Source organism: Stegostoma tigrinum, chromosome 1 (assembly GCF_030684315.1).
Source record: "Stegostoma tigrinum isolate sSteTig4 chromosome 1, sSteTig4.hap1, whole genome shotgun sequence".
NCBI classification, from domain to species: domain Eukaryota; kingdom Metazoa; phylum Chordata; class Chondrichthyes; order Orectolobiformes; family Stegostomatidae; genus Stegostoma; species Stegostoma tigrinum.
This window is the reverse complement of record NC_081354.1, coordinates 148,850,892-148,878,670: the sequence shown is the minus strand read 5'-3', so window position 1 is coordinate 148,878,670 and position 27,779 is coordinate 148,850,892. Positions and strand designations below refer to the sequence as shown.

General features: G+C 40.0%; 1 protein-coding gene across 9 annotated transcripts in view; it reads left to right on the top strand.

Moving 5' to 3' along the window:
* The window catches only part of rai14 (retinoic acid induced 14), a 284,292-nt gene that overhangs the window by 190,348 nt on the left and 66,165 nt on the right, over positions 1-27,779 (top strand). For 8 of the 9 annotated variants that reach the window (XM_048528516.1, XM_048528531.1, XM_048528523.1 and 5 more), the window contains 5 exons: positions 2,574-2,662; positions 6,454-6,518; positions 7,533-7,619; positions 10,502-10,559; positions 14,967-15,037. In XM_048528516.1, the coding sequence (XP_048384473.1) occupies positions 2,574-2,662; positions 6,454-6,518; positions 7,533-7,619; positions 10,502-10,559; positions 14,967-15,037 (370 nt within the window). The remainder of the gene's footprint in view (positions 1-2,573; positions 2,663-6,453; positions 6,519-7,532; positions 7,620-10,501; positions 10,560-14,966; positions 15,038-27,779) is intronic. The other variant, XM_048528558.1, reaches the window with a different exon arrangement.

The following is a 27,779-nucleotide window of genomic DNA, read 5'->3' as shown; positions in this document are numbered from 1 at the left end:
ACTCTTCTGTCGGCAAAATGTGAATAAGCTGTATCTTTTTTTGAAGGGAAATCAAGGCATCATGATGTTGGTGCTGATAGTCAGCATGGATAGAAGATTAGCTGGCGGGCAATAAATAAAGTCAGGAGAAATGGATCAGCCTCAGTTTGACGAACAGTGATTAGTGAAGTGCCATAGGAATTGACACTGGAGGCCTCAATTATTTCTCGATCTGTATGAATTAGCTCAGTCAATCATCATAATTAGATGAAGGCACCCAACTGCATTGCACCCACATTTGCTGATGACACAAAGATGGATTGAAAAGCAAGTTGTGAGGATGATGCAAAGAGTTTAAAAAGAGATATAGTTAGCTTAAGTGAGTAAATAAATATTTAACAAATGGAATATGACATGTAAAGATGTGAAATTATCCACTAAAACCAAAAGAACTGCAGATACTGTAAATCAGGAACAAAAACAAAGTTGCTGGAAATGATCAGCGGGTCTGGCAGCATCTGTGGAGGAGAAAAAAGAGTTAATGTTTCGGGTCCGGTGACCCTTCCCAGAACTTCCCCCAATATTGAGGGAGGGTGACCAGACCCGAAACGTTAACTCTATTTTCTCCTCCACAGATGCTGCCAGACCTGCTGAGCTTTTCCAGCAACTTTGTTTTTGTTCCTGAAAGTATCCACTGACAGGCAGATTAAAAAAAACTATTTTAATTAGTGAGAGATTGCAAGCTGTCATGCTGAGAGATCTGTATGTCTTTATAAGTTAGCATGCAGGTACAGAAAGTAATGAGGTCAGCAAATGGAATGTTAGGCTGTTATGCAAGGGGATGGGGTGACGTGGATTGTAAAAGAAGAGAAGTCTTGCTGAAAGTACAGGTTAGGTGGCATTGGTGAGACTGTGTGCAGTTTTGGTCTCCTTTCTCAAGCCCAGTTATGATTATGCTTAAAACAATTCAGAACAATTCGACTGATTCCTGGGATAAGGGGGTCGTCTTGAAGTTGATGAATGATTGAGCAGGTTTGACTGTAATTGGCGGAGTACTAGGGCATATGTTTAAAAAAAAGATCTCCCGTTTAATACTGAGGTGAGGAATTTCCTTTCCAGTACTTGGTGAAGCTAGAATCAAGGATTACAAGAGGCAGGCAAGGAAGTGGAGTTAAGCCAACAACTACTAGCCTGATTTTATTGAATGGCAGAGCAAGGCTTGAGCGAAATCGTCTACACTTGTGTCTATTTTATGGTGAGCCTATGGTTGTATTTCGATTTTACAGACAGTGTTTCCACTTGTGGGGTAGCCTGAACCTAGTGGCAATGACATGAAATAGCCACCAAGAATTCAAATGGGAAATTTCGAAAACATTTTTATACGCAGAGTATATGATTACTCACTGTCATAAAGCGGGAAGTGAATTGAGCGCCTGAAGGAGATGAGAATGAAAATTTATGAGCAAGTTTGATGAGGAATGGTGAGAAGAGCCTAGAATAGAGAATAAATGCTTGTATTATCTGAATGGCCTGTTTCAGTGTATTTGGTGTACTACTTTGTAAGTTTGAGTGAATTTTGGATTAGTGAGCTTATAGAACGGTGGATTGCCTAGAACAAGCTAAACAGATGTCTTTGATTTGATCTCCACACTTGTCGGGGGCAGGAGAAAAGAGTTTAAAGAGATGATTTGTTTTAAGAGGAGGAGTCATGGGGTGAAATTAGAATTGCAGGAGAGAGTTTTGACAATGGAGTGCAAAGCTTGGTATTGCTTGTTGCCATCCAGCCAGACCAGGCCATGAATGTCTAAACCAGCTCTATGTCTAATAAGCACAAGTTACCTCTCTTTAACTTAAAGCAACGAGGAGGAGAACCATGCCAGAGTAATGATCAGAGTGAGTGAAATAAGGGTTTTACTTCGATAAACAGTATCAAGGATGAAGGTGTGAGAATTTTGCAGAGGAGTGAGGCAAAAGGAGAGCTAATGGATCAGCATTTGGAAGTTTGAATACTCATCTTTGATGATATAGGAAAAGAGTTTATTTCTGGGTTTTTAGAGGTGGGGGGTGGTCGCACCATGCGGTGCTCAGAAACGAGGCTTCATTGAGCAACACACAAGAAAGGTTTGGGCAGTTCAATCACTGAAACTTTGAGCTAAATAAATATCTCAGAAATAAATGTGACTCAAGTTTTATTTTGTAGTTGGAATAAACCAAAATTAAAATTCTTGCAATCTTTTATTGTTAGTGGAACCTAACTGACTGACATCTGGGGTCAGGGGGAGGTGTAAGAAATTGCCAACATCAATGAGAAAATAGTGAACCTGTAACAAATAATCATTTCAAGATGGATTCCAAAAGGAAAGGATGAACCTATTCTATCTCTTTATCTTTCAGAACAAATCTGAGTCTTTGTATATTATTCAAACCCCTTCTTTGATTCCGTATTGTTGTGGTTATAAAGAAAAGAATCAAATCACTCAAGATATTAACTTATCATTTAGTTCCACTTTCAGACTTATGCTTTAAATGTTGGAAAACCCTCAAAGGATAATGCAAAAATGCTGAAGTATTGATTTCATTGGTTTTTCTTTCAGTTTTCACTTGGCTGCCTCAAAGGGACAGGTGGAATGCTTGGGAGCGATGCTTTCTCATGGTGTTGATCTAACCATACCTGATGGCTCAGGTAAGCAGTTAACTACTGACAGTATGATTGTATTGTAGAAAATTACAATACTTCGTTATCGAGTTAGTTAATTACACTTTTTTTTAACCATTAACAATTTTAAGACGTACAGCCAGGAATTTTCTCATTTATGCACACCTCTTCCACTAAACCATTCATCATTCAAAGCTTGCTTTCTGCCTTGCTCGCAGTATTTATAGTCCTAACAAAATTTGCTTCTGTTCTTCCTACTATCCGTTAATCTCCAATTTTATGCATGATTGAGCAGAGCATTCTCGTTGTCTTATCTGCACAGGCTGGCTTTGCTTGGCTCCACTTTACCCATCTCAAGACAGCCAACATAATTCCAGACATAATTCTTTTTCCGGCTACTATTGAGTTACCTGTAATTCTCTGTTTCTGTGGAAAATAGTGAATGTGATTGCTTTCTTCAAAAAAAAAGGAGGGGGACAGAAAACTACAAGGAAGTTAACTTTTGTCCTAAGGGAAATGTTAGAAGGCATTATTACAGAAGGTATAGCAGGGCACTAGATATATTCAAGGTAATTGGGCAGACTTACCATGATTTTGTGATGGGAAAATCATGTTTGACCAATTGGTTGGAGTTCTTTGTAAAGGTAATGTGCCGTGGATGAAGGGGAACCTGCGAATGTAACTGTACTTTAGATTTCCAGAAGGCATTTGGTAATGTACCACATCAAATGTTATTCTGGAAATTAAGAGTTATGTTATGGGGTTGGGAGACATGGATAGAAGATTTGTTAGCTAACAGGAAATAGAATAGGGAAAACTGGGACAGTTTGTAGTTGGCAAGGTCCAAGTAATGCACCACAGGGTTCAGTATTGGGACCTCTCCTTTTAACAACTAATATAAATAAAGAAATCAAAGTATGATCACTGAATTTGCGGATTATATCAAGATTGGTTGGAAAGTAAGTTGTGATGAGGCCATATGGAGTTGGCAAAGGGATATTGGTAAGTTAAGTGTGTGGATGAAGATTTGGCAAATGAAGTAAAATGTGAAATTTTGACGGGAAGATTTAAAAGAAGCGCATTGTCTAAATGGTGAGAGATTGCATTGCTCAGTTGCAAAGGGATCCAAGTATACTAGTTCATGAATCCCAACATTTACCTGCAGGTCTAGCAAGTCCTTAGGAAGGTTAATAGAATGTTATTATTTATTGAGAGGTGAATCAAGTACAAAAATGCCTAAAATGACATTGCTGAGACCTGAGACCATCTTGAGTACTCTGTAGGATATTGGTGTCCTTACTGAGAAAGGATGTAAATGTTTGGAGGAAGTGCAGAGAAGGTTTACCAGACTCATACCTGGAAGAATAGATGGTTTTCCTTATGAGAAAAGGATGCACAGGCTAGACGTGTATCTGTAGACATTTAGAAGAGTAAGAGGTGATTTGATTAAAATGCACAAGATCCTCAGGAGTCTGAGCACGTGGAGAGGATACCTCGTCTTGTGGAAAACTCCGAAACTAGGAGTTACTGTTTTAAAATAATAAGCAGTCATCCACTTAAGCAGAAATGAAGATTTTTTTGTCAAAGATTTGACAGTCTTTGGAATTCTCTTTCTGCAAAGATACTGGAAACAGAGACTTCCAGTATTTGGTAGGCTGAAGTTGACAGATTTTTGTTCAGTAAGATTATCACCGGCATGCAGGAAAACAGAGTTATCCAATCAGACGTAATTTTATTGAATGGTGGAGCAGACCCAAGAGGCCTGGTTGCCTGTTCATGCTCCTCTTTTGTATGTCAGAAGTGCACTTTTCCACTGTCATCTTCTTTCCAACCTAAATCCTGCACCGATGTACTATCATTCACTGATTCTGCTGATTTTCCCAGATGTGCCACTTTTGTTTGAACATCTATTAGACTAACATCACAATTACATATTCCCAAAAGCATAAATCTGTGCCTTTGCTGTTGAAATCCCTGCCTGACTACATGCTTAGGATGCTTGTGATGAAGTTAAATTCTCCCAAATTTGTGTCAGGTTTCATTTGATTTCATTTTACATAAATAACTAGAGTGTATTGTGTTAATTATGTCCTGTCTTCCATCCCTATGGCATCCTTTTAGATCATTTGTTTGATATAAATTTTCTGTTGGGTTCTCCTGGTGACACAACTCTACACATTACCCTGCCCTTGGTGCTTAAATATAACAAAATCCATTCCACACATGTGTGGGGACAAAAAAGAGGGAGTATGTGTATGCCTGTTGTAATATTTACCATTCTGCATACCCAAGAATAGAACAATCTGCTCATAGGGACCTGGACGGATCCCTTCAAGAATACCTTGCCTTGTGGTAGGTGACCAATTGGCTTCCCCTTGGTACGATCTCCGAAGAAGGTGGCAAATTCAAGGGATTCTCAGCGCTAGTGCATGTTTCCATAATGTCTGGTACACTATTGTATTCTACCAATTTTTTAGGCTTACTTATTTCGAAAAGGAACATAATTATTTGTCTGCAAAATAAGCGTCAATCAAAGCTTCATTTAGAACATAATGAAGATATCTCCAAATACTGAAATTCTCCACTTTATTAATTTTTTTCCAGCCTGACCGTGCCCAAACTGAGAAATATAAATGGCGTTTACAATTCTCCTGGTTTTGTTCCCGTTCAAATGCAAATATTTATAGTAATTCAGGTTTGAGCTGAGAAAAGATTCTATCAGGGTGGATAATTTAAAGCAAAACTTCTGAAAAAGGGTCACAGGACCTAACACATTAATTGTGTGTTCTATCCACAGGTGCTGCCAGGCCTGCTGAGATTTTCCAGCAATTTCTTTTTTTGTTCATGATTTCTAGTATCCGCAGTTTCTATATGGATAATCTTAAAGATTTGATGAGGGTCTACATATTAAATGTGAATATGTCTTTATCTTTCCGATGTAGTTTGATTTTTTTCTAGTATTCGTCACTTGTATTAGGCTTCCAGCTTATATTCTCCATAGTAGTAGCCATTTTAATAATCAGTTATCTGAACTAAATTGAATCAGCTTTATTGTCACATGCACTCACATGAGTTCAGTGAAAAGTTTACTAGTCGCTACTTACGGCGCCGTCTGAGGTACAGGCTCTTAGGTACAAACTCTTAAACAAAAAATAGAAAAATAGAATGTCCAGCAGTACACACCTTCAAAAGTTCAAAATCATATTAATATATTAGAAGTATAGAGAAATAAGAAGTTCAGAACAGCAGTCCTACCATGATAATAACATATAAACAAAAAGAAAAAGAGAAAGAAGAGAAAATAAAGACCATTTAAGACACTGTCCATTTCATGGTTCTGAGCTCGAGGACCTGACCCCCCCAACTGCCTTTTTTGACACACCCTCCTGTCTGCCTGACACCACAACCACCACCACCATGTTTCGCAACCCCCCCCCCACCCCCCCCCACCAACCCCCACACTGGGTTGGAATCCCACCACGCGATGCTGAAGTAAACGACTTCTTTCTTTACTGTCAGCCCTTATGACTCCATCAGTTTTACTGATATTCTTGCTGGGAGGTTGCTGAATCATAAAAAAAGGAATGAAATTTATGTTACATTCTAGTTTCTCACTTGCCAGTACAGTCTATTTCTAGCTGCAAATTTAGAACCACAATTTAGGATTTATAGCTACAAAGGACATGTCAAACTGTAAAATCTCATGTGCTTATAAAATCGAGGAGCTAATATTTAAGTGGCACTTATGTATCATACAGCTTAAAAAGTAGTGATGAATGTGAGAAATTTAACCTTTTCTCTCCCTCCTTGAATTTTAGGTTACAATGCTTTGCATCTTGCTTCAAAAAATAGTCACCAAGAATGTGTGAGAAAGATTCTTCAGGTAGGGATGACATGTTTTTGCTGTATGCAATTTATAATTTAAGTAATAGCTGTTCGAAGGGTATGGGTTGTGGCTTGCCTAATGGAACAGGTTGCAAAATGTAATGTTATATTGAATGGGACCTGGATTATGTGTAATAAGCTTGAAAAAAAGCTGCCTTTTATTTTTGAAAGAATTGTTTTAATGCCCCGGACAAAAAAATGTAATAATGTCCTGTTTATTTTGGCAAAGTTAATTAATCTGTTTTAATCTTAAATTCCAATCAGCCGAGACATTTCCAATAGAGTAAGACTTTGCAATTTTCCAGTATTGTCACACTCAAAACTTTCCAGTCACTCTACAGATGCTTCAGAACTTCATCATGTGACACCCTCGCAAATGTATTTGCTTGCAAAGCATGTTCTTAGACTCATTCTTGCTCAAATGCATTCTGGTTATTAATATTTGTGAAGGAGAATCTTAAATTATATTTCTGCATATTTCCTTATTCTCCCTTTCCCTCTCTTTCTGTTTTTCTCCTACTTGCGTCAATTTCTTTTGTCCTCACTTTTTTCAGTTGCTGCCTTCCTTCCCCCAATTAAGTTGCTATTTTTGTCTGGCACAGACTTGATGGACTGAAGGGCCCCCTTCCATGCTGTAGACCTCTATGACTATAACTATGATAATGATTCAGACCCGGCTGTGTGATTTCTCAACTGTTAACTTGGTAACATTGCCTTCCCCTACAAATCTCCTCTGTTCTTCATCCACCACCTCTCTGTGCTCCACTTCCTTGTTCACTTATTCCTCCTGCTCTTGTTTCCCTTTATTCTTCTTCTGTGTTATTGTCCCCCTTTTATCACTCTCCCTTTTTTTATCAAAACTGATCTTTTTTCTTTAAATTAGTTTCATGCTTTATACATCAATCTATTTTAATTCATTCTTGTATATGGCTCACTCATCATTCCTATTTGATTTTTAACTCTATGCTTTTCTCCACTTTTTCTCCCTTCTGGCCCATTCCTTTCTATTAAGGCAAGCTTGTTGGATGAGTCTCGAAGAAAAGAAGACCAGCGAAGATGGAGACAGGGCTTAGCATCTGTGATTTTAAGCAGAAAATCTGTAATTGGAATCAAAATTCATTATTTGTTTAAAAATGCACTCTACTAAAAGTATAGTTGATTTATTCGAATGATGTTCCTCCTTCACTACATAGTAATGTAAAACAAAATCTAAACATTGAAATTAGCAGCTAGTCAAAAGTGATAAATATCAATATTTAATGTAAGGGAAACAGAAAACAGATTTTAAAAACTAAAATTGTCTCTACTAAAAGTGTTGCCTGGCTAACATCCATTCTAAAACCAGATTCTGTAACATTACAAGTGGGAAGTACTTGTTAATTAATGCAACAGTCACTGCTTTTTGAGCTGGGTGGCAGTGTTTTATGCTGTACTGTGCGATTTACACTGATTTCTGTGCAGTTGCTCTGTAAACCCGAAAAGCAGAGACACCCGATGACTCTCATCGGTAGGAAAACAAAAGTGTTGGTGTAAGAGAGACTGCCTACCTGAGATTTTATTACAATTGGAAGTTCTGAGGGCTTCAACAATAAGTGGAATGCAGGCTAGAGAACTATTATATACAGACATTCAGTAAGGTTGAAATTGACCTGATATTGACAATTCAAGGATTTTTAGAGTTGGCAAGAGGGGAGGCCTGTTTGACTTCAACATAGATGTATAACGTGAAGGCATCAGACCGATGGGGCACATAGGAATGTCTCCGTCTTTCACTCAGAAAGGATGCGCTGGTTTCTTTGTTATGCTACATGGTATCTTTTTCTTGCCACATTGGAACTAAAAGTCCAATCTTCTTCATTTCAAATCTATTAAACATTAAGACTAATGTCATAACTTTTGACTTGAAATTGAGGACTTAAAATGATCAAAATTGAAAACTTTGTTTTGAATCAGACTTGAATCATAGAATCCCTACGGTGTGGAAACAGGTCCTTTGCCTCAAAATGTCCACACTGGCCCACAGGGTATCCCACCCAGACCTATTCCCCTATAGCCCCAACTAATCTATATCCCTGAACACTGTGGGCAAATTGGCATGGCCAATTCACCTAGCCTCCATACCTTTGGATTGTGGGATGAAACCAGAGCACCTGGAGGAAACCCACGCAGACATGGGGAGAATGTGCAAACTCCACGCAGACAGTTGCCTGAGGGTGGAATCGAACCAAGGTCCCTGGTGTTGTGAGGCAGCAGTGCTAACCACTGAGCCACCAAGCCACCCTCTGTTTTTCTGTGTATTAATAGAATTATGTAATTCTGAATGTCTTTAGTAAAAGGTTAATTTTTATACTCACAGAAGTAATAACTGTGTCATCATTCAAAACTCACTGGTAACTTTATTAATTTAACTTGCAATTGAATTGCTGTTTAAAGCAACTGTTTAAGGCCTTGAGAAGTCAAATACTTCAGCAAATTAACTATTTATTCGAGCACTTTAACATCTCTGCCTTGTCATATTCATAATATGTATAAGTCCTGAAGGATATAATGTCAGATTAACAAAACTGAAGTGTCTCTCTGTGCTAATGGGAACTGCAAATGCTGGAGAATCCAAGATAATAAAATGTGAGGCTGGATGAACACAGCATGCCCAGCAGCATCTCAGGAGCACAAAAGCTGACGTTTCGGGCCTAGACCCTTCATCAGAGAGGGGGATGGGGTGAGGGTTCTGGAATAAATAGGGAGAGAGGGGGAGGTGGACTGAAGATGGAGAGAAAAGAAGATAGGTGGAGAGGAGATTGTAGTTGGGAAGGTAGTGAGGGGATAGGTCAGTCCAGGGAAGAAGGACAGGTCAAGGAGGTGGGATGAGGTTAGTAGGTAGGAGATGGAGGTGCGGCTTGGGGTGGGAGCAAGGGATGGGTGAGAGAAAGAACAGGTTAGGGAGGCAGAGACAGGCTGGACTGGTTTTGGGATGCAGTGGGTGGAGGGGAAGAGCTGGGCTGGTTGTGTGGTGCAGTGGGGGAAGGGGACGAACTGGGCTGGCTTTGGGATGCGGTGGGGGAAGGGGAGATTTTGAAGCTGGTGAAGTCTACATTGATACCATTGTGAAGCTGGTGAAGCCAATGTGGTATACTGTATCCATTGTACCCGGTGTGGCATCCTCTACATTGGGGAAACCAAGCGGAGGCTTGGGGACCGCTTTGCAGAACACCTCCATTTGGTTCGCAATAAACAACTGCACCTCCCAGTCGCAAACCATTTCCACTCCCCCTCCCATTCTTTAGATGGCATGTCCATCATGGGCCTCCTGCAGTGCCACAATGATGCCACCCGAAGGTTGCAGCAACAGCAACTCATATTCCGCTTGGGAATCCTGCAGCCCAATGGTATCAATGTGGACTTCACCAGCTTCAAAATCTCGCCTTCCCCCACTGCATCCCAAAACCTGCCCAGTTCGTCCCCTCCCCCCACTGCACCACACAACCAGCCCAGCTCTTCCCCTCCACCCACTGCATCCCATAACCAGTCCAGCCTGTCTCTGCCTCCCTAACCTGTTCTTCCTCTCACCCATCCCCTCCTCCCACCCCAAGCCGCACCTCCACCTCCTACCTACTAACCTCATCCCACCTCCTTGACCTGTCCTTCTTCCCTGGACTGACCTATCCCCTCACTACCTTCCCAACTACACTCTCCTCTCCACCTATCTTCTTTTCTCTCCATCTTCAGTCTGCCTCCCCCTCTCTCCCTATTTATTCCAGAACCCTCACTCCATCCCCCTCTCTGATGAAGGGTCTAGGCCCGAAACGTCAGCTTTTGTGCTCCTGAGATGCTGCTGGGCCTGCTGTGTTCATCCAGTCTCACATTTTATTATCTTGAAGTGTCTCTCATTTAACATTGTGTCTGTTTTCAATTCACTAACTTAAGTTCCAGAGTAAAGCATTTCAACAAACCTCTTTAAATTTGTTGTTTGTTTCTTACTAGTGCAAATGTCCTGTAGAATGTGTTGACAGCAATGGGAAGACAGCCTTGCACCATGCAGGTAAGAATATTACCACAGTATAAATACATTGATCATTGACCGAGGAGCTAAACATTAGATGGTTAAAAACCCTGTTCTACATGTATAGATATCTTTGAGGGTTCACCAATGTCCTGTTTAGCTGATACATATACTCCTTACTTTTGTAATTAACTCCCCTTACAATAACTGAAAACATTCTGTTAGCTTTCCGAATGACTTGCTACACCTGTATACTAACTGTCTGTGCTTCATGCACCGGGACACCCAGGTCACATTTTTGAACATTTTACTTTTATTTGCTGTTTATCTACTTTTATTTTGTCCACTGTCATAATGTATCAGTATGCTTTTGTCCTTATTACTTTTTTACCTTAGTGTCATCTGCATGTTTAGCCACCATACATTTGATTTCTTCATTTGCATTAATTGGAAAGGATTGAGGCCCCGCACTGATCCCTGTCTCACACTACACCATGCCAATTAGAAAATGACTCAGTCATGCTGCAGTTTCTTGTTAGCCAACCAATCTTCTATCCACACCAATATAATATCCCATACATGACGAGCTTTTATTTCCCACAATTACTTCTGATGTGGCACCATATCAAATGCCTTCTGGAAATCCAAGTACAGTACATTCGTTGTTGTCCCTTTATCCACAGCACATGTTACTTGTTCAAAAAGCTCAATTTGGTTAAACATGATTTCTCCTTCACAAAGCCCTGCAGCCCCATATTGTTGGTGTGGATAATTTGCTGATTGTAAGACAGTTGAATAACAAAGGATGATAATTAAATTCTCTCATTGGAAATGGTCACTGCCTGCCATTTTGGTAATATACATGTTAGTTTACATTCTACCTGCCTTAGCCCTAACACTTATTGCAGGTCATTCAAACACTGCAGCTTGTGGCCTGACTCCTCCAAATCCCATTCACCATCAGGAGAAGTTAGATACTTTCAGATTCTTGGTCTGTTTCAACCAAATGCATGCTGTAAAACATTTCAACGTTTTGGCTGACTCTTCTTTTCCTTTATATAATAATACAGTTAACTTATTAGTTCATAGAATCTATTTCCCTTGTCACCATTAATCATACATATTTAGCATCCTCTTTGCAGAATAATAAAGTAACAGCCTGGGCTCACTCATCTTTATCCCCTGGCTAAGCACCCTTTCAGTTTTAAAATTCTCATCCTTGTATTCAAAACCTTCCATAGCCTTGTCCTCATTTCTTCATATTGCTGTCTCTTAAGCTTCCCTGAATTTAATTGCTGCACTGTTGGTGATAATGCCTTAGAACATAGAAAAGTACAAAACAGGAACAGGCCCTTCAGCCCATCATGCCTACGCTGACCATGATGCCATTCTAAACTAATCCTATCTGCCTGCACATGATTCGCCCATATCCCTCAGTTCCTCCCTGTTCATATGACTATCTAAATGCATCTTAAATGCTGCTATCATACCTGCTTCTACCACCTCCCTGGCAGCATGCCAGGCACCTGTCACCTTCTGTGTAAACAAAATAAACTTACCTCAAACATCTCCCTTAAACTCTTCCCCTCTCACATGAACTCTATGCTATTTAGTATTTGATATTTCCTCAGCTGCCTACATCATAAACTCTTGAATCCTTCACCTGGCTTTCCTCCTTTAGGACACTCTGTAACATCTTCCTCTATGACCATGTTTGTCAGTCAATGACTGCAATATCTCCTCATGCTATTCAGTGTTACAATTTGTTTTATGAAGCACGCTGAAACATTTTATCACATTCAAGGTGTTTGATAGTTATAAGCTTCTGTTGTTGTTCACTACTGCCAAGTGCAGCAGCATTAGAATAGGTAAATTGACAGGAATGGAGGAGTAAATGCAGCTGTTTCTTTTTAATTGTTCTTATGCTTTGTCTCACCAATCTGGAAAAGTTCAAATATCCCTGATGCAAATGTTCCATTGCAATCTGATTCCAAGTTATACCTTGCATCCAGTCTTGTTAGTCCACGATTGAAGAGTTGCAAGCAGCTGTAAAGATGCTTCCGCACGTTTAGTGGTGGAGCTGATTCATCTGCACCTCATGAAACAATGAAAATTATTCAATCCCACCGTCTAGTGGTTATAAGCGTGCAAAACATATGTGTAGCTTCTGCCAGGGTAATTAGTGAAATCAAATTCAGTAAATGTTTCTATTTGTGGATATTAGCTTAAAACAAAGTGTTCATGAATGCGACTAGATTATTGTAAAAACTCATTGGTGTCCTTTGTTTAGTCTGTTTATACATGATTTCAGTTCATATGGGGGAAAGCATGAGTATGGTACTGGTTTAAGAATTATAGTTGCAAGCACGCAACATAACTGTAAACTCACTACAAGACCAATAGGAGCTCACCCTGTGTTAGATCATTGTGAGAAAACTATGTTAGAAACATTGTTTCTAATTTGTTTGTGAAGTATCCTGGCTATGCTGCAACCTGCCTCAGATTCATTGCCAATATCGCAAGGGATGTCCATAGTGAAATTAGGTTTATATAACTTGCATGTTTTTTTTAATTCATAATGATTCAAATTAAAATAGACCAGGAATCAAGCTTTTATTTAAGCAACCTTAAGTTTTTTTTTACTTTATTTAAAGCTAATACTGTTTCATGGGGAAAAAGTGAAATTTAATAACAAGAAATTAGAGATAACAAGGCCAAAACAAGTCCAGATGGGGACAAAAGAATACTTAGAGGAAGGTTGTCCCTGTGGTATATCATTAGGGCCTGTTGCTTGAGTTCCTTGTTGCTAAAGCAAAAAAAATGAGCACTTGAACTCCGATCTAGCAGCTGTGATAGCCTCAGTTGTTGGATAGTTGGTGTTTCCCGGAAAACATGGGTCCCTCAGCGCAGATTTTGGCAAGATGGGAAGGTTCCTTATTTTTCGCCAGTTTTGTGGGTTCAGCGCATTGCCCCTGACTTTCTTCAAGCGGAACAGTATTTAGTTTTCTATTTGCCTCTTCCCGTTGATCAGAAATACCTCCTGGGGGTGTTTTCCTCGGAGCCTGCTTCTTAGTGTTTTGCCCCACAGATAGCTGTTCAGCCACTTTTGTACAACTTGTAAGTGCCTCTGTTCCAGGCTGATGCATAATCTTTCCAACTGTGTAGGGGTTGATTACTCCAGGGTTCGAGGGTGGATATGTCCATTGCTTTTTAGCTGAGACAATAAGCTTTCCAAATGGCATAGTTGTCAATTTAGATGGCTCCTACTTTGCTTTCTGCCTCACCGAACAACACTGATTGCGCCTTACAATGATGTTTTTGTGTAGTCCGGGGCTAGGTACATTCTGAAAGTCTCCATTCTGTGATTTGAGATAGAGGCACAGTGACGCATTGAAATATCCTATTGTAACAGACATGACCTGCTGTGGCCTCTTCTAACATAAATTCCAATGGGCAGATATTGAAAACAGAAATGTCCTTTTAATAATTTTTTCCTTGAAGGCCTGTGATGTCAGATGGCACATTCATGATCTAGAGTGTATTTAAAATCTTTCCTTGCACTTGTCTTGAGTTAAGCTGCCCCCACTACAATGAAGTCTGAGGCCTCTTGATGTGCCGTCATTCTGTTTTAGTGCTTTTGCAAATTAGATTGAAAACTGATTCCTAAGTTATATTGTTCCTTTTGGATGTATACATTAGAACACTCAGAAAAGGTACTCAAACTTTTGTCTAAAAGGCCCCTACACTCCAATGTGAGATAGTGTCACAAGTGTTCCACGTGATCAGTTTGCAGTTTGGAAGTTTTTTGGGGATTGGGTGCAGTAACTTGTTGGGGTAAAGTTTCATTAAGAGTGATGTCAGCTAAGAGCTTTGTGTGGAAAGTGTGTAAGTTGCTAATTCACGCACATGCACATTTTGCAGACACACATTTTTGCGTAAAATCTAGGGTAGTTCCATGGATTGGGCTGCAAAAAAATATGTAGGAGGACAGAGTGTGCTGAACCTACTGCGATAAGGAGTGCGGCAGTGACATTTGTTGTGTATTTGTTGGTTATTATTGGTGTATTCTGATGTATTGTTCATCTATTTTATCTTAAAATTATCGGCAGTAAGGACTTTGAGTTGAAATTATTTACAGAGCAATTCCGTGCCAATGAGTGCGAGAGTTTAGGTGATAACTTTCTTGTAATCGTGGTGGTTGGGCTGTTGTGAGAGGTTCAAAAACTGATGTTACAGGTCGTGTACTTCCAACAATTGCAAGATTTTCAGACAGTAAAAAGCAAAAAGAGCTCGATTGAAAATGTATAAACTTATTCAAGAAAGCATTATCTCTATGTTGGTCTCCTACATGTAGTACAGATTAACAATATGATTTTTTAAAATTATATTAAAACAAGTATGGCTTTTATAGAAGGGCATTGCAATAACTCAGTGCTTTAATTTCAGCTGGAAGTGGTACTATCTCCATTGTTCAACTGCTGTGTGAACACAAGTGCCCTATTAATGTCAAGGACACAGTAAGTAGCAACACTGTAGCTTCTAGTATACATTTCATAGAATCTAACTGCCTTATCATTGAATAATTTGATCTTATTAAGACTAACCTTTGAGTGTTCGTATATTAGACTTTTCAACTATTTTGTCAACCATGGTTCTCTGTTATGCTTGAGACTACCTGTTCATTTCTCAAGCTTGTTTTCATGTCCTATTTCAGAGTCCTCCCAACTCGAGACTTTCAAGTTAATAAGCAGTTTATGGTTGCATAGTCATGATACCAACTCACCTAATCTCCTGTGATTGAGAATTAGCTTTAAATTTCTTGAATACAGTCAAATGTGATAAAACACGTGTTTCTTCAACATGAATTGGTTTTAAAGCGATTGAAGAATTATAGAATGCTATTTCATCTGCCATTTCCTCATTACCTGCTATTAACTCCCCATCTTTGCACAGTTTGGTATTTTCTAACTTCTCTGTTAACCTTGGATTGCAGGTCCTCACTTTGGGGTTTTTAGTTTCAGGAGGAATGTATTTATTCTGAGTAGGTCTGCTGTTATTTCTCTGTGATCTCTCTCCCAGACTAGTATCTGCTTGCTCAGCTTTCATAGTCATGTAGTTGCCCTTATTTAAGTTTAAAATATTAGTCTTTGACATCCACTTCTCCCTTTCAATCAAGTTGTAAAATTCGATTGTTTTGTGTTCATTGCAACCTAGGCACACCATTACTCTGAGCTAGTGCCCATTTGTCCCTTTCCCTGATGCTTTCTAATGTGCCTCTGTTCAAGTGGCTAGAATATGTACAACTTCTCCAATTCTACTCATTTCTGTTTCGCTATTCCAACTTTTCAGCTCCTTCCTGCCACTCACATTTTTCCCCTTTGTCCCAGAAAGCAATTAAGGCCAAATCATTGAATTTATTCAAGGCTGAGTTTGAATTGATTCTGATAGAAAAAGGGCTCACAGTTTAGGGGAGGTGAACAAAATGGTGGTTTTGAGACCACACTTAGATCAGCCATAATCTTACTGAAGGGCAGCATAGGCTCAAAGGGCTGAATGGCCAACTTCGCAGTCCTGTGTTCCCCATGTCCTTATTTCTGTTGCTACCGTGAGCATAATTGTCCTACCTCTGTTCAATCCCTTCTATTTTCCGTCTACTATGTAGGGTACCCAGTTTCTCATTTGCTGGTTCTCACTGCTGCCCATTCTCTATTGACATGTGTAATGCACCATTCCCCTTCTTTCCTGCGTCATTAATCTGCCCTTCAGGAAAACACTGATTGTAATTGCATTTTACCATCTCATAACCAACTTTCTGTTCTATAACAAACAGCTGTCGCCGCATTCTAAGTCAAAATGCATCTTCACGCTTCAACTTCCTGTTTTAATGGAGTCCAAATGTTCATTATTTAACACAAACACAACCCTCACCCTTAGCACAGAAACAAAGTTTCAAATATTTTTATGATAAGCTGTGTACATTATGATCAATTGGCTGATTCAATTTGATTTCATCGATTTCCTTTTTTAATTTTTTGAGTGTGCTGGTTCTTGGAGAATTACATTATTTCCCATTGTAACTCCAATCCCCATTAATTTGCCTACCTCCACAACAAAAAAAAACTATTTTCATCTTTTTGATTGAATTTACTTCACATTCATCAGTATATTTTTAACCAATGCTTAATTTACACCTGGCAAATTAAAATACGCCAACACCACAGGTAGTACGTATTTTATTATATGAAATTACTCCACACTCTATAAAAGTAATTTTATACAGTAAAGTCCCTGTTGAAGATGACTCCATTTTCATTGCTTTGCTTTTATATAAAGTAGTGACCATATTCTTGTTTGACTTTGATTCTAGACTTGCATGTCAACTTTCAGAGATCTGCTCCCAGGCTCAGTTGTTGCAGCTCTCCTTCTATTCTCCTTCACAGAAACATAGAAAATTGGAGCAGGAGTAGGCTATTCAGCTCTTTGAACCTGCTCCACCATTTAATACAATCATGGCTGATCGTCCAACTCAGTAGCCTATTCCTGCGTTCTTTCCAAATCGATTTAGTCCGGGAATTAAGCAATACTCCTTGAAAACAAGAAGGCCCCTCAGTCCTGCTTTGCCTCCCCACCTTCCTGGCTCCTACTTCTACCCTTCGTTCTTCACTGTTACGTTTCTGTTATACCTGTCATTCTGAGTTCACGTTGAAGTTCTTGGCTCCAAGTTGTAGAATTGGTCGGCGCAAATAGATTTGCCTGCACTGGCCAATTCTTCCAATAGGTGGAGCAGGATCTATAAATTGTTCATCAAGTGTAATTTAGTTGTTTTTATCATGCATGTGCTTGCATTTATATTGCGTTTTATATTTTTAAATGCTTTTTATTTTAAAAGTTATTTTCTTTATGAATATGGGCAGTTAGGAATGTACACGACTTCAATTGTATACAGTTTTAAATTTGCTGCTGCTAAGATTGGTCCTGAAATACTGAGTATCCTGACTGTGCAGAGTTTCTTATATGTTTAATGTTTTATTATTTTGCAAACTATTTCATCTAGGAATACACACGTGCGGTATATCAACCTGTACATTTTTTTCCCCTGAGTGAAAGGAGTTATACAGTAAATGGAAAAGCCCTGGGGAAAATTGATGTTCAGAGAGATCTGGGTGTTCGGGCCCATTGTTCCCTGAAGGTGGCAATGCAGGTTGATAGCACGGTCAAGAAGGCATACGGCATGCTTTCCTTCATCAGCCGGGGTATTGAGTACAAGAGTTGGCAGGTCATGTTACAGTTGTATAGGGCTTTGGTTCAACCACATTTGGAATACTGCGTACAGTTCTGGTCGCCAAATTACCAAAAGGATGTGGATGATTTGGAGAGGTTGCAGAGGAGGTTCACCAGGATGTTGCCTAGAGAGTGCTAGCTATGAAGAGAGGTTGAGTAGATTAGGATTATTTACATTAGAAAGACAGAGATTGAGGGGGGACCTGATTGAGGTCTACAAAATCATGAGAGGTATAGACAGGGCGGATAGCAAGAAGCTTTTTCCCCAGAGTGGTGGACTCAATTACTAGGGGTCATGAGTTCAAAGTGAGAGGAGGAAAGTTTAAGGGAGATATGCGTGGAAAGTTCTTTACACAGAGAGCAGTGGGTGCCTGGAACGCATTGCCAATGGAGGTGGTAGAGGTGGGCACAGTAGCGTCATTTAAGATGTATCTAGACAAATATATAAATGGAGAGGGAGCAGAGGAATACAGATCCTTGGAAAATAGGTAACAGATTTAGATAGAGGATCTGGATCGGCACAGGCTCGGAGGGCCAAAGGACCTGTTCCTGTACTGTAATTTTCTTTGTTTTATGTTCTTTGTTCTTGAGTTTGCTGGAACCTCGCAGTAATCTTAATGTTGATTCCTGTGGTAAACTATGCTTCATTTAAAGTTGTTTTGCTAAAAGGTGCAATTTTCAGAAATGCAACAGGAACTTTAAGTAAGAACTTACTGTAGGACAAAATCGACAAATGCACAAACAGCCATTGAACTGGTGTGGGAATGTACAATATTCAAATAGAAAAAAATGTAGGAAAGATTTTTTTGGAAACACCAGCTTGGTCAACCTCCCCAGAGGCATGCAATCCCATTGGTACCTGTACAGAGCTCCTTTAATATATTAATGGCCTGAAGTGCTTTTTACCCTTGGTATAATTTCTTCCCCAATTTAAATTAAATAGCTCATTCATTGTGCCTCATCATATACATGGAACGCAACAAGGTTATACACATTAATATGGCTCGAACATAGTTCATTCAAATGATTTTTCCTTTGAGAACACTTTTGTTTATAGCAGAAAGTGTTTGTTCACAATGATCTATTAATAAGTACAAGAAGGCAATTTAGTTGGTCAATTTGTAGATTCCACACACTAAGTACAACTTCTTTTTACTCACGCTAAATTATTTAATTTTCAAAGGAAATTCTGAGCAAAATTTCTCCCTTGACTTGATCTCCAAGGCAGCTGAATAATATTCCCCATAATGTTTGAACACCTTGACATCTCCACTATTCCACCCAATCGGGTTGATTTCTGTCAATGACATTTACAGTCTCATTTAAAGCTGTTAATGCTTGCCAAATTCTTGCATTGCATTGCCAATTTACATTTGTTATAAATGGGCACAAAACTGAGTCTACAAAGGTTATGTTTACAAATTGTTGGAGTAGTTAAAAAGGTGGTCACTGGAAAGTTATTTAGGAAAATAATCTGACAGTAAAATGTTTAAATACTTTTGCCTTCAGCCTAATGTGTGAAATTTAACTCAGTGTCTTGTATTTTAATTCACATCACACTGACAGATTCATAGCAGGTTTTCATATTTAAATGATTAGGATATGTGCATATTTTAAAATATTTCTGTCCCTATTCCTGATGAATTGACATTTTTTGCAGTTGGGCTTTTAGCAATGCAAGCTATAATGTTGCTGCAGTGATCACAGCTTGAATTGATTTATTGATTAAAATGTGCACATGTACTGTCCATTTGAATGATCTATGAGACACCTAAAATTGAAATGCTGCATTTAACATGGTATATGGTTCTTCCTAAGCTTTATTTGGATCTTAGACATACAATGGTGCAACTAAGCTAGTCTGGTTCCAACATGCACCCTTAAAACAAAAGCATTTAAGCATTCATTCAAGATAACAAGGTGTGAAGCTGAATGAACGCAGCAGGCCCAGCAGCATCTTAGGAGCAGGAAAGCTGACGTTTTGGGCCTAGACCCTTCATCAGAAGGGTAAAGGCTGAAATGTCAGCTTTCCTGCTCATCTGATGCTACTTGGCCTGCTGTGTTCATCCAGCTCCACACCTTGTTATCTCGGATTCTCCAGCATCTGCAGTTCCTATTATCTCTGAGTATTCATTCATATGGCATGTTCACATTAAATAACCACAAAACACTTTGTAGGAACCTCTTGTTGCATATGTTAATAAGCTCTACAAAATCACCATTCAAGAAAAAGCCTTCCTCTTCCATTCAAAATATGTTTGTTTCCTTGGTTCCATGGGAAATTTTATTCTTTTTTGTTCCCTTTTCCTGCTAAAAGTAGAAAATACACTTTTTATCGATGGTCTATAAATCGGCTTTTCAGTTAATTCGTTTGAGGTTTCTATTTGGACCTTTTGCAATCCTCACATGAATATTGTTGCAGCTGCCTGTTTCTTCATAGGATACATTGTTGAAAAGTCTAATATAATTTAATCTGTGATATAAATGGACATTCTTTTGCATTATTGAAAAGTAACAATATTTTACTGTAAGATTAGATGAATTGTTATTAAACCTTTGTTTATATATAGTATATGACTCCATGATGGCAATGAATGATGCTGCTATTTATAATGTGTTAAAAATCATAGAACATAAAACAGTACAGCACAGTACAGGCCCTTTGACCCACGATGTTGTGCCAACCTATTATCCTACTAAGGTAAATCTATCCTGCATACCCTACATTTTACCACTGTCCATGTGCCTATCCAAGAGTCACTTAAAAGTCTCCAAAGTATTTGACTCCACTACCTCTGCCTCAGTGCATTCCACACGCCCACCACTCTCTTTGTAAAGAACCTACCTCTAACATCTCCCCTATACCTTCCTCCAGTTGTCTTAAAATTATGCCCCCTTGTAATAGTCATTTCCACCCTTGGAAAAAAGTCTCTGACTATCAACTCTACCTATGCCTCTCAGAGTAATGTGTTCATAGTAACTTTAATTTAGCAATCAAGTTATGAATACAATAAAACAAAAACAGAGAGATGACCTTCGTTCAAGCAACACAGTTGTAGAATTTTCTTTTTGGTGGAGATGAGGAGTAGGAGGGGATCTTTGTGTAAGTGTAACCACAAAGTGTGAGGAGTCATACAAGAAGAAATATTGCGTGTGTGCGAGAGAGGAATGACACCATTATGGACAATTTTAATTTATGTATTAACTGGAAAGATCAGATTGCTAATGGTACCCTTGATGAAAAGTTCATAGAAGGCTTGCCAGTTAGTTTCTTACCGCGGTATATCCTGTAACTGAACAAAATGCAGACCATACTAGACTCGGTATTGTATAACCTGACAGTTTTCGTTAATGACCTCACAAGAAAGGAACCTTGGATAGCAGTGATCATAATAAAATTGAATTCTGTAACCAATTTGAAAGAAGTGGGGTGTCTACACTGCATTTTGAACTTAAAAAGCAGCATGAAACCTGAAACAAAACTAGAAATTGCTGGAAAATCTCAGCAGGTCTGGTAACACCTGGAGCGAGAAGTCAGAGTAACATTTTGGACCCAGCGACCCTTCTTCGGAACACAGTGAAAGCTGAGCTAGCTGAAGACAACTGCAATATTCACTGAAAAGAACGATCAGTAGAGAAGCAATAGCAGACATTTAAAGAAGATATTTCAGAATACACAATTGAAGAGGGCATTGGTGAAATCACATCTGAAATACTATGTACAATTTCTGTCTCCTTATTTCAGGAAAAATGTAAATATTTGGAGGCTGTTTAGAGGAGGGTTAATGGATTAATACTTGGAATGCATGGATTATCTAACGAGGAAAGCATAGACAGGCTCGACCTACTTTCAGTAGAGTTCAAAGAGCAAGGGGTGATTTGATTGAAGTTTATAAGATCCAGCAAGGTCCTGACAAGATGGCCATGCAAAGGATATTTACTCGTGATGCTGTTCTAAAATTAGTTGTTGCCCCTTTAAACCAAAGATGAAAGGATCTTTTTATCTCTAAAGTGGGTTGTTTGATTTCAGGATTCTCTGCCCCACATGGTGGTGGATCTAGGGTCATTGGATATTTTTAAGTTGGACGTATATTCTAATTAGGCATGGAGTCAAAGGTAATCATGGAATTTGGAACACAGACAGATCTTATTGAATGGTGAGACAACAAGGTGTAGAGCTGGCTGAACACAGCAAGCCAAGCAGCATCAGAGGAGCAGCAAGGCTGACGTTTCAGGCCTGGACCCTCCTTCAGAAATGGGAGAGGGGAGGGGGATTCTGAAATAAATAGAGAGAGAAGGGGAAGCGGATTGAAGGTGGCTAAATGACAGATAGGTGGAAAGGAGATGGACAGGTCAAAGAGGTGGGAATGGGGCCAGTAAAGGTGAGTATAGGTGAGGAGATAGGATGAGGGTTGGTCAGTCAAGGGAAGGCGGACAGGTCAAGGAGGCGAGGATGAGGCTGGTGGGGGTGGGGGTGGGGTAGGTCAGGTCAGATCAGTGAGGTGAGAGTGTTGACAGGTGGGAGAAAAGATGGACAGGTCAAGGAGGTGGGGACGAGCTGGGCTGGTTTTTGGATGCGGTCGGGGTTGGGGAGATTTTGAAGCTTGCGAAGTCCACATTGACACCATCGGGCTGCAGCGTTCCCATGCAAAATGTGAGTTGCTGTTCCTGCAACCTTCAGGTGGCTTCATTGTGGCCCTGGAGGAGGCCCAAGATGGACATGTCGTCTGAGGAATGGAAGCAGGAGTTGAAATAGCTTGCGACTGGGAGGTGCAGTCGTTTGTCGCGAACCGAACATAGGTGTTTCACAAATCTATTTCAAGCCTACTGACTCCTACAGCTACCGAGAATACACCTCCTTTCACTGACCTTCCTGCAAGAATGCCATCCCCTATTCCCAATTCCTTCATCTCCGCCGTATCTGCTCCTGAAGTGAGGCATTCCACTCCCAGACATCCCAGATGTCCTCATTTTTCAAGGACCGCAACTTCCCCTCCACAGTGGTCGAAAATGCCCTCAACCGCATCTCTCGCGTTTTCCGCAACTCATCCCTCACATCCCCTCTCTGCAATAACAACAAAAATAGAATCCCCCTCGTCCTCACGTACCATCCTGCCAACCTTTGGATTCAATGCATCACTCTCCACCACTTCTGCCAACTGCAAAAATCTGACCCCACTACCAAAGACATTTTTCCCTCCCCACCCTTATCTGCCTTCCAGAGGGACCACTCTCTCCATGACTCCCTTGCCAGCCACACTCCCCACTAGCCCTATCATCCTCCGGCAGTTTTCCCTGGAACCTCAGGAAGAGCTACACCTCCCCCCTCACCCACATCGAAGGCCCCAAGAAAACCTTCCACATTAAGCTGATGTTCACTTGCACATCTGCTGATGTGGTATACTGCATCTGCTGTTCCTGATATAGTCTCCTCTACATCGGGGAAACCAAGCGAAGACTTGGAGACCGCTTTGTGGAACACCTATGCGTGGTTCATGACAAATGACTGCACCTCCCAGTCGCGAACCACTTCAACTCCCCCTCTCACTCCTTGGACAACATGTCCATCCTGGGCCTCCTCCAGTGCCACAACTTCGCCACCCGAAGGTTGCAGGAACAGCACATCATATTTTTCTTGGGAACCCTGCAGCCTAATGATCTCAATGTGAACTTCACAAGCTTCAAAATCTCCCCTCCTCTGACCTCATCCCAAAACCAGCCCAGCTCATCCTCGCCTCCTTGACCTGTCCATCTTTCCCACCTATCCACTCCTCTCACCTCACTGATCTACCCCACCCCTAACCCCGACCTACCAACCCCATTTCCACCTCCTTGACCTATCCATCTCCCTTGGGTGACCAACCCCCATCCTAACTGCCCACCTATACTCACCTTTACTGGCTCCATCCCTGCCTCCTTGACCTGCCTGTCTCCTCTCCATCTATCTGCTCCTTTATTCACCTTCCATCCGCCTCCCCCTCTGTCTCTTTATTTCAGAATCCCCTTCCCCTCCCCCATTTCTGGAGAAGGGTCTAGGCCCGAAACATCAGCTTTCCTGCTCCTCTGATGCTGCTTGGCCTGCTGTGTTCATCCACCTCTACGCCTTGTTATCTCAGATTCTCTAGCATCGGCAGTTCCTACTGTCTCGTATTGAATGGTGAGTAAGCCTGAATGAATGGCCTGCTGTTCCTAACTCCTGTTCATATTTATGTTGCAGGATGCAGGTGAGGTCAAATCATTTACTACAGAATAAAGAGGAAAATAATATGGCTAAACCTCTTGTAGGTCATCTGAGAATCAGCATGCGCCTCACTTCTGTACATTAACAGCTAGGGAACTTTACTCTAAAATTAACTCTAAATATACCTTGCTGGCGATGTTTCCCAGATTGATTGTAAGACCATAATAAATAGGAACAGGAGTTGACCGTTCGGCCCTTTGAGCCTGTTCTGCCATTCAATAGGATCATGGACTTGACAGCTTTCCCCACTTCCACTTTCCTGCATTTTCCCTATAACCTTTGATTCGACTATTAATTAAAAATCTATCCAGTTCAGCCTTAAATATACAAAAGGACACAGACTCCCACAGGTCTTGGTGGCAAGGAGTTCCAAAAACTCTCAACCCACTGAGAGAAGAAATTCATCCTCATCTGAGTCTTACATTGGCATCCCTTTACTCTGAGACTGTGCTCTCTGCTCCCAGACTGCCCTGTTAGGAGGAAACATCCTCTTTGCAATTACCCTATCAAGCTCCTTGAGAATCCTTTGTGTTTCAATGAGATCACCCCTCATTCTTCTAAAACCCAGTGAGTAGAGCTCCAGCCTGTTTAGTCTTTGCTCATAAGATAATCCCTCCATATCAGGCATTATCCTTGAAAGACTGTTACAAATTTCACTGTTATAATTTCAGTAGAGACCAGGTATATTTTCAGTTTTGTTCTAGAATCTGAAGGCATAGCTATGCACTGAGGGAATGAAGCCACCAAGTTCTCAGTTTAAACAATAATTTCACCACACAGCCATCAAAGAACTTGAACTATAATAGCAATACTCTTAAACTTTCTATCGTGAACATAGTTACTTATACTCTGCATGAATTCTCATAAATCCTCTTTTCTTCTACATTCACTCCAATGCCCTCAAATCAAATACTTACCAAAATATGAAAGATTAACTGCTTGGTCTGGGTACTGTCAATTATTCATTTGTGAGATTTCTTGGACCTCTTGTTTACTTCTAATCATGTTGTCCCTTCAAGTTACCTCCAACTATTCAAGGCTGCAAACTTCCTCTTTAACATTGGTGTCTCTAGTTATACTATTCCTTAACAATGAAGTTCAGTATCTAAATTTTTTTTCTCTCTAATCTCTCTTTCTACTTTAGTCCCGCCCACAATTGGTTATATACTAGAGGTTTACCTCACTGTTAGCAGAGTCTTTTAAGATTACAAGAGTTTTAACTTATTTCGGCAGAATTTTAACCAAACTCTGCTATTAGAGATGTTTTGTTCATTCCATCTTGTTGCAAACTCAGACAAAGTTTGCTGTTTGAACAGCTTTTTACCCCTAGGAAACTACAGTCCTGATAATTAACTTATCACTCCTTGTTTTCTACTGTGTTCTTCCAGGCAACCTGGTAACGTAATAATTTAATGAAACCTGCTTGTGTTTTACCTTTGCCAGAAATCCATTGAGTCAAAATAAGACGTCATCTTCTGATGGCAAAAGCACATGGGCCATCACACCACTTAAAATTTTTCAGCAGATTTTAAGAAACGATATTTTGACTTTCAATCACTAAATGCCCATTTGTTGTGCTAAATGTAATAACCACATGTTGTGTAAGCATGATTAATCCTTTTGAACAATGAAAAGCTTTGGAATCCCTTGATCAATTAATCTTCAATTTTTGTGGTGTAAAATATGAGACGTCATGCATTCCCTGTCAGTTTTAAAATATTCAATTTTAATGTTTTCTTAATCAAGTGAAATTTTATGCTTCTCAAGCTGAACTCATTAGATTGATCTAAAAGCCTTACGAGATTACTTTGGCATATAGCTCTGACAACTAATCCAATATCAAAGACTGATCATCCAAAAGAAGTAAATATCCAATGGTTTAACATCTAAAAGCTCTGTTTTGGCATGAACAGGTAAAACAATGTAAACTTGAGATGAATAAATTTCGCCCTGGATTTGTATTCATTCCTAATGGCGAATGGCCCAGAAGGTTCACTGTCAGTGGGTCATGGCTAAAATTTTACTCAGAACTGCGCTCGTTTATTAAGGAAAATGGCCTGGTTTTTCAGAAGGCCAGACAATCGTTTCTGCATCAGCGGAAATGCGAGTTGGCACCTTGTAAAACTCTGAACATAGCAGACTCCGAGGTAGCGAATGGAAGAGTAAAAATTCTAGTGGGCAATACCCCAATGCCTCCAAAAGCATCCAGTTAAATTGAAAAACTTGGAGGGTTCCGCTGCCATAAATAATTATCCGGGAAAAGTTAGACAAATGGAAAATCTAGGCTGACTTCTGGTTACAAGAGCAAAGCACTTGTGCTGGATCAGTGTAATATGCTGGTAGGGCCACAACTGGAGTACAGTGTGCAGTTCTGGTCACCACATTACAGGAAGGATGTGATTACACTGGAGGCAATGTGGAGGAGATTTTCCAAATGCAGCTAGAGAGTATGAGCTGTGAGGAAAGATTGGACTGACTGGGGATATTTTGCTTGGAGCAGCACAGATTGATATAGGACATGATGGAGGATTATAAGGTTAGTAGGAGCATGGATAGGAAGTCACTTTTAACCATCATTATCGGGTTAGTAGCCGAGATGTATAGATTTGAGGTAAGAGGAGAGTTAAGATTTCAGTTTCATCCAGAGGGTGGTGGAAACTGGAACTCTCAGCCTGAAGGGGAGGTTGAATCAGAAACACTCAACATTTAAGCAGTACGTAGCTGTTCATGTGTTGCCATAACTTCTAGGGCTAAGGGGCAAGATCTGTACAGTGGGATTAGTGTAGTCAGATCTTTGTTGACTGGTACGGATATGATTGGTCAAATGGCCTCCTCCTGTGCTGTAAATGTCTTTGTCTGCAATTTTGTATGTATAGTGGAAACCTGTGTACCAGAACTAAATGTTCCATTCTTCACACACAGTGACACGAACGTAGCAAGGGCCTGAGCAGAGGTATAGACAGGTGCAGTGAGTGGATAGTAAACTGGCAGATGGATTATATTGGAGTGAAGAGAGGTCATTCACTTTGGTCACAAAATAGACTCGCTAAAAATTTTTTAAAGAAGGTATGAAATGCCTAAGTGTTGATGTTTAAAGATGCTTGAGTATGCTAGTATTAATGATTAAGGCACAGAAATAGAGAATTACTTTTATAATTGTACAGTGTTTTAGTTTTGGTCTCCACGTTTAAGGAACAATATCCTTATAATAGACATCATTAAGTGAAGATTAATTAAATCGAACCTTGGGCTAAATGGCTTCTCAAATGATGAACGCTTGAGGAAATTGGGTCTAAGTTATCTGAAATTTAGAACAATTAGATAATCTCATTGAAACTTATAAAAATGTGAAGAATTTTAATAAGCCAGGCATCGACAGATTGTTTCTGCTGGTAGAGGAATCTAAAACAGGAGAGGTGATCCCATTATTTAGAGTTAAACAAAGAAAAGTTGCTACCCGGAAGTGGTTGTGAATCTTTGGAGTTCTCTACCCAAAGAGTGGTGCATGCTCCATCACTGGCTATGATTAAGGATGGAGTGGACAGGCTTTTGGTGTCAGTGGGTTGAAGGGCTTCTTCTGCACCAAAGAATTCCATGGTATTCCGGGAATTGAGCGTTTTGGGGCGTGGGGCAGGCAAGTGGAGCTCAAGCCAAGATCAACCATGATAGGATACAATAGCAGAGCAGGCTCAATGGGCCACATGGTTTATTCCCATTTCATATATTCTAGAGTCCCG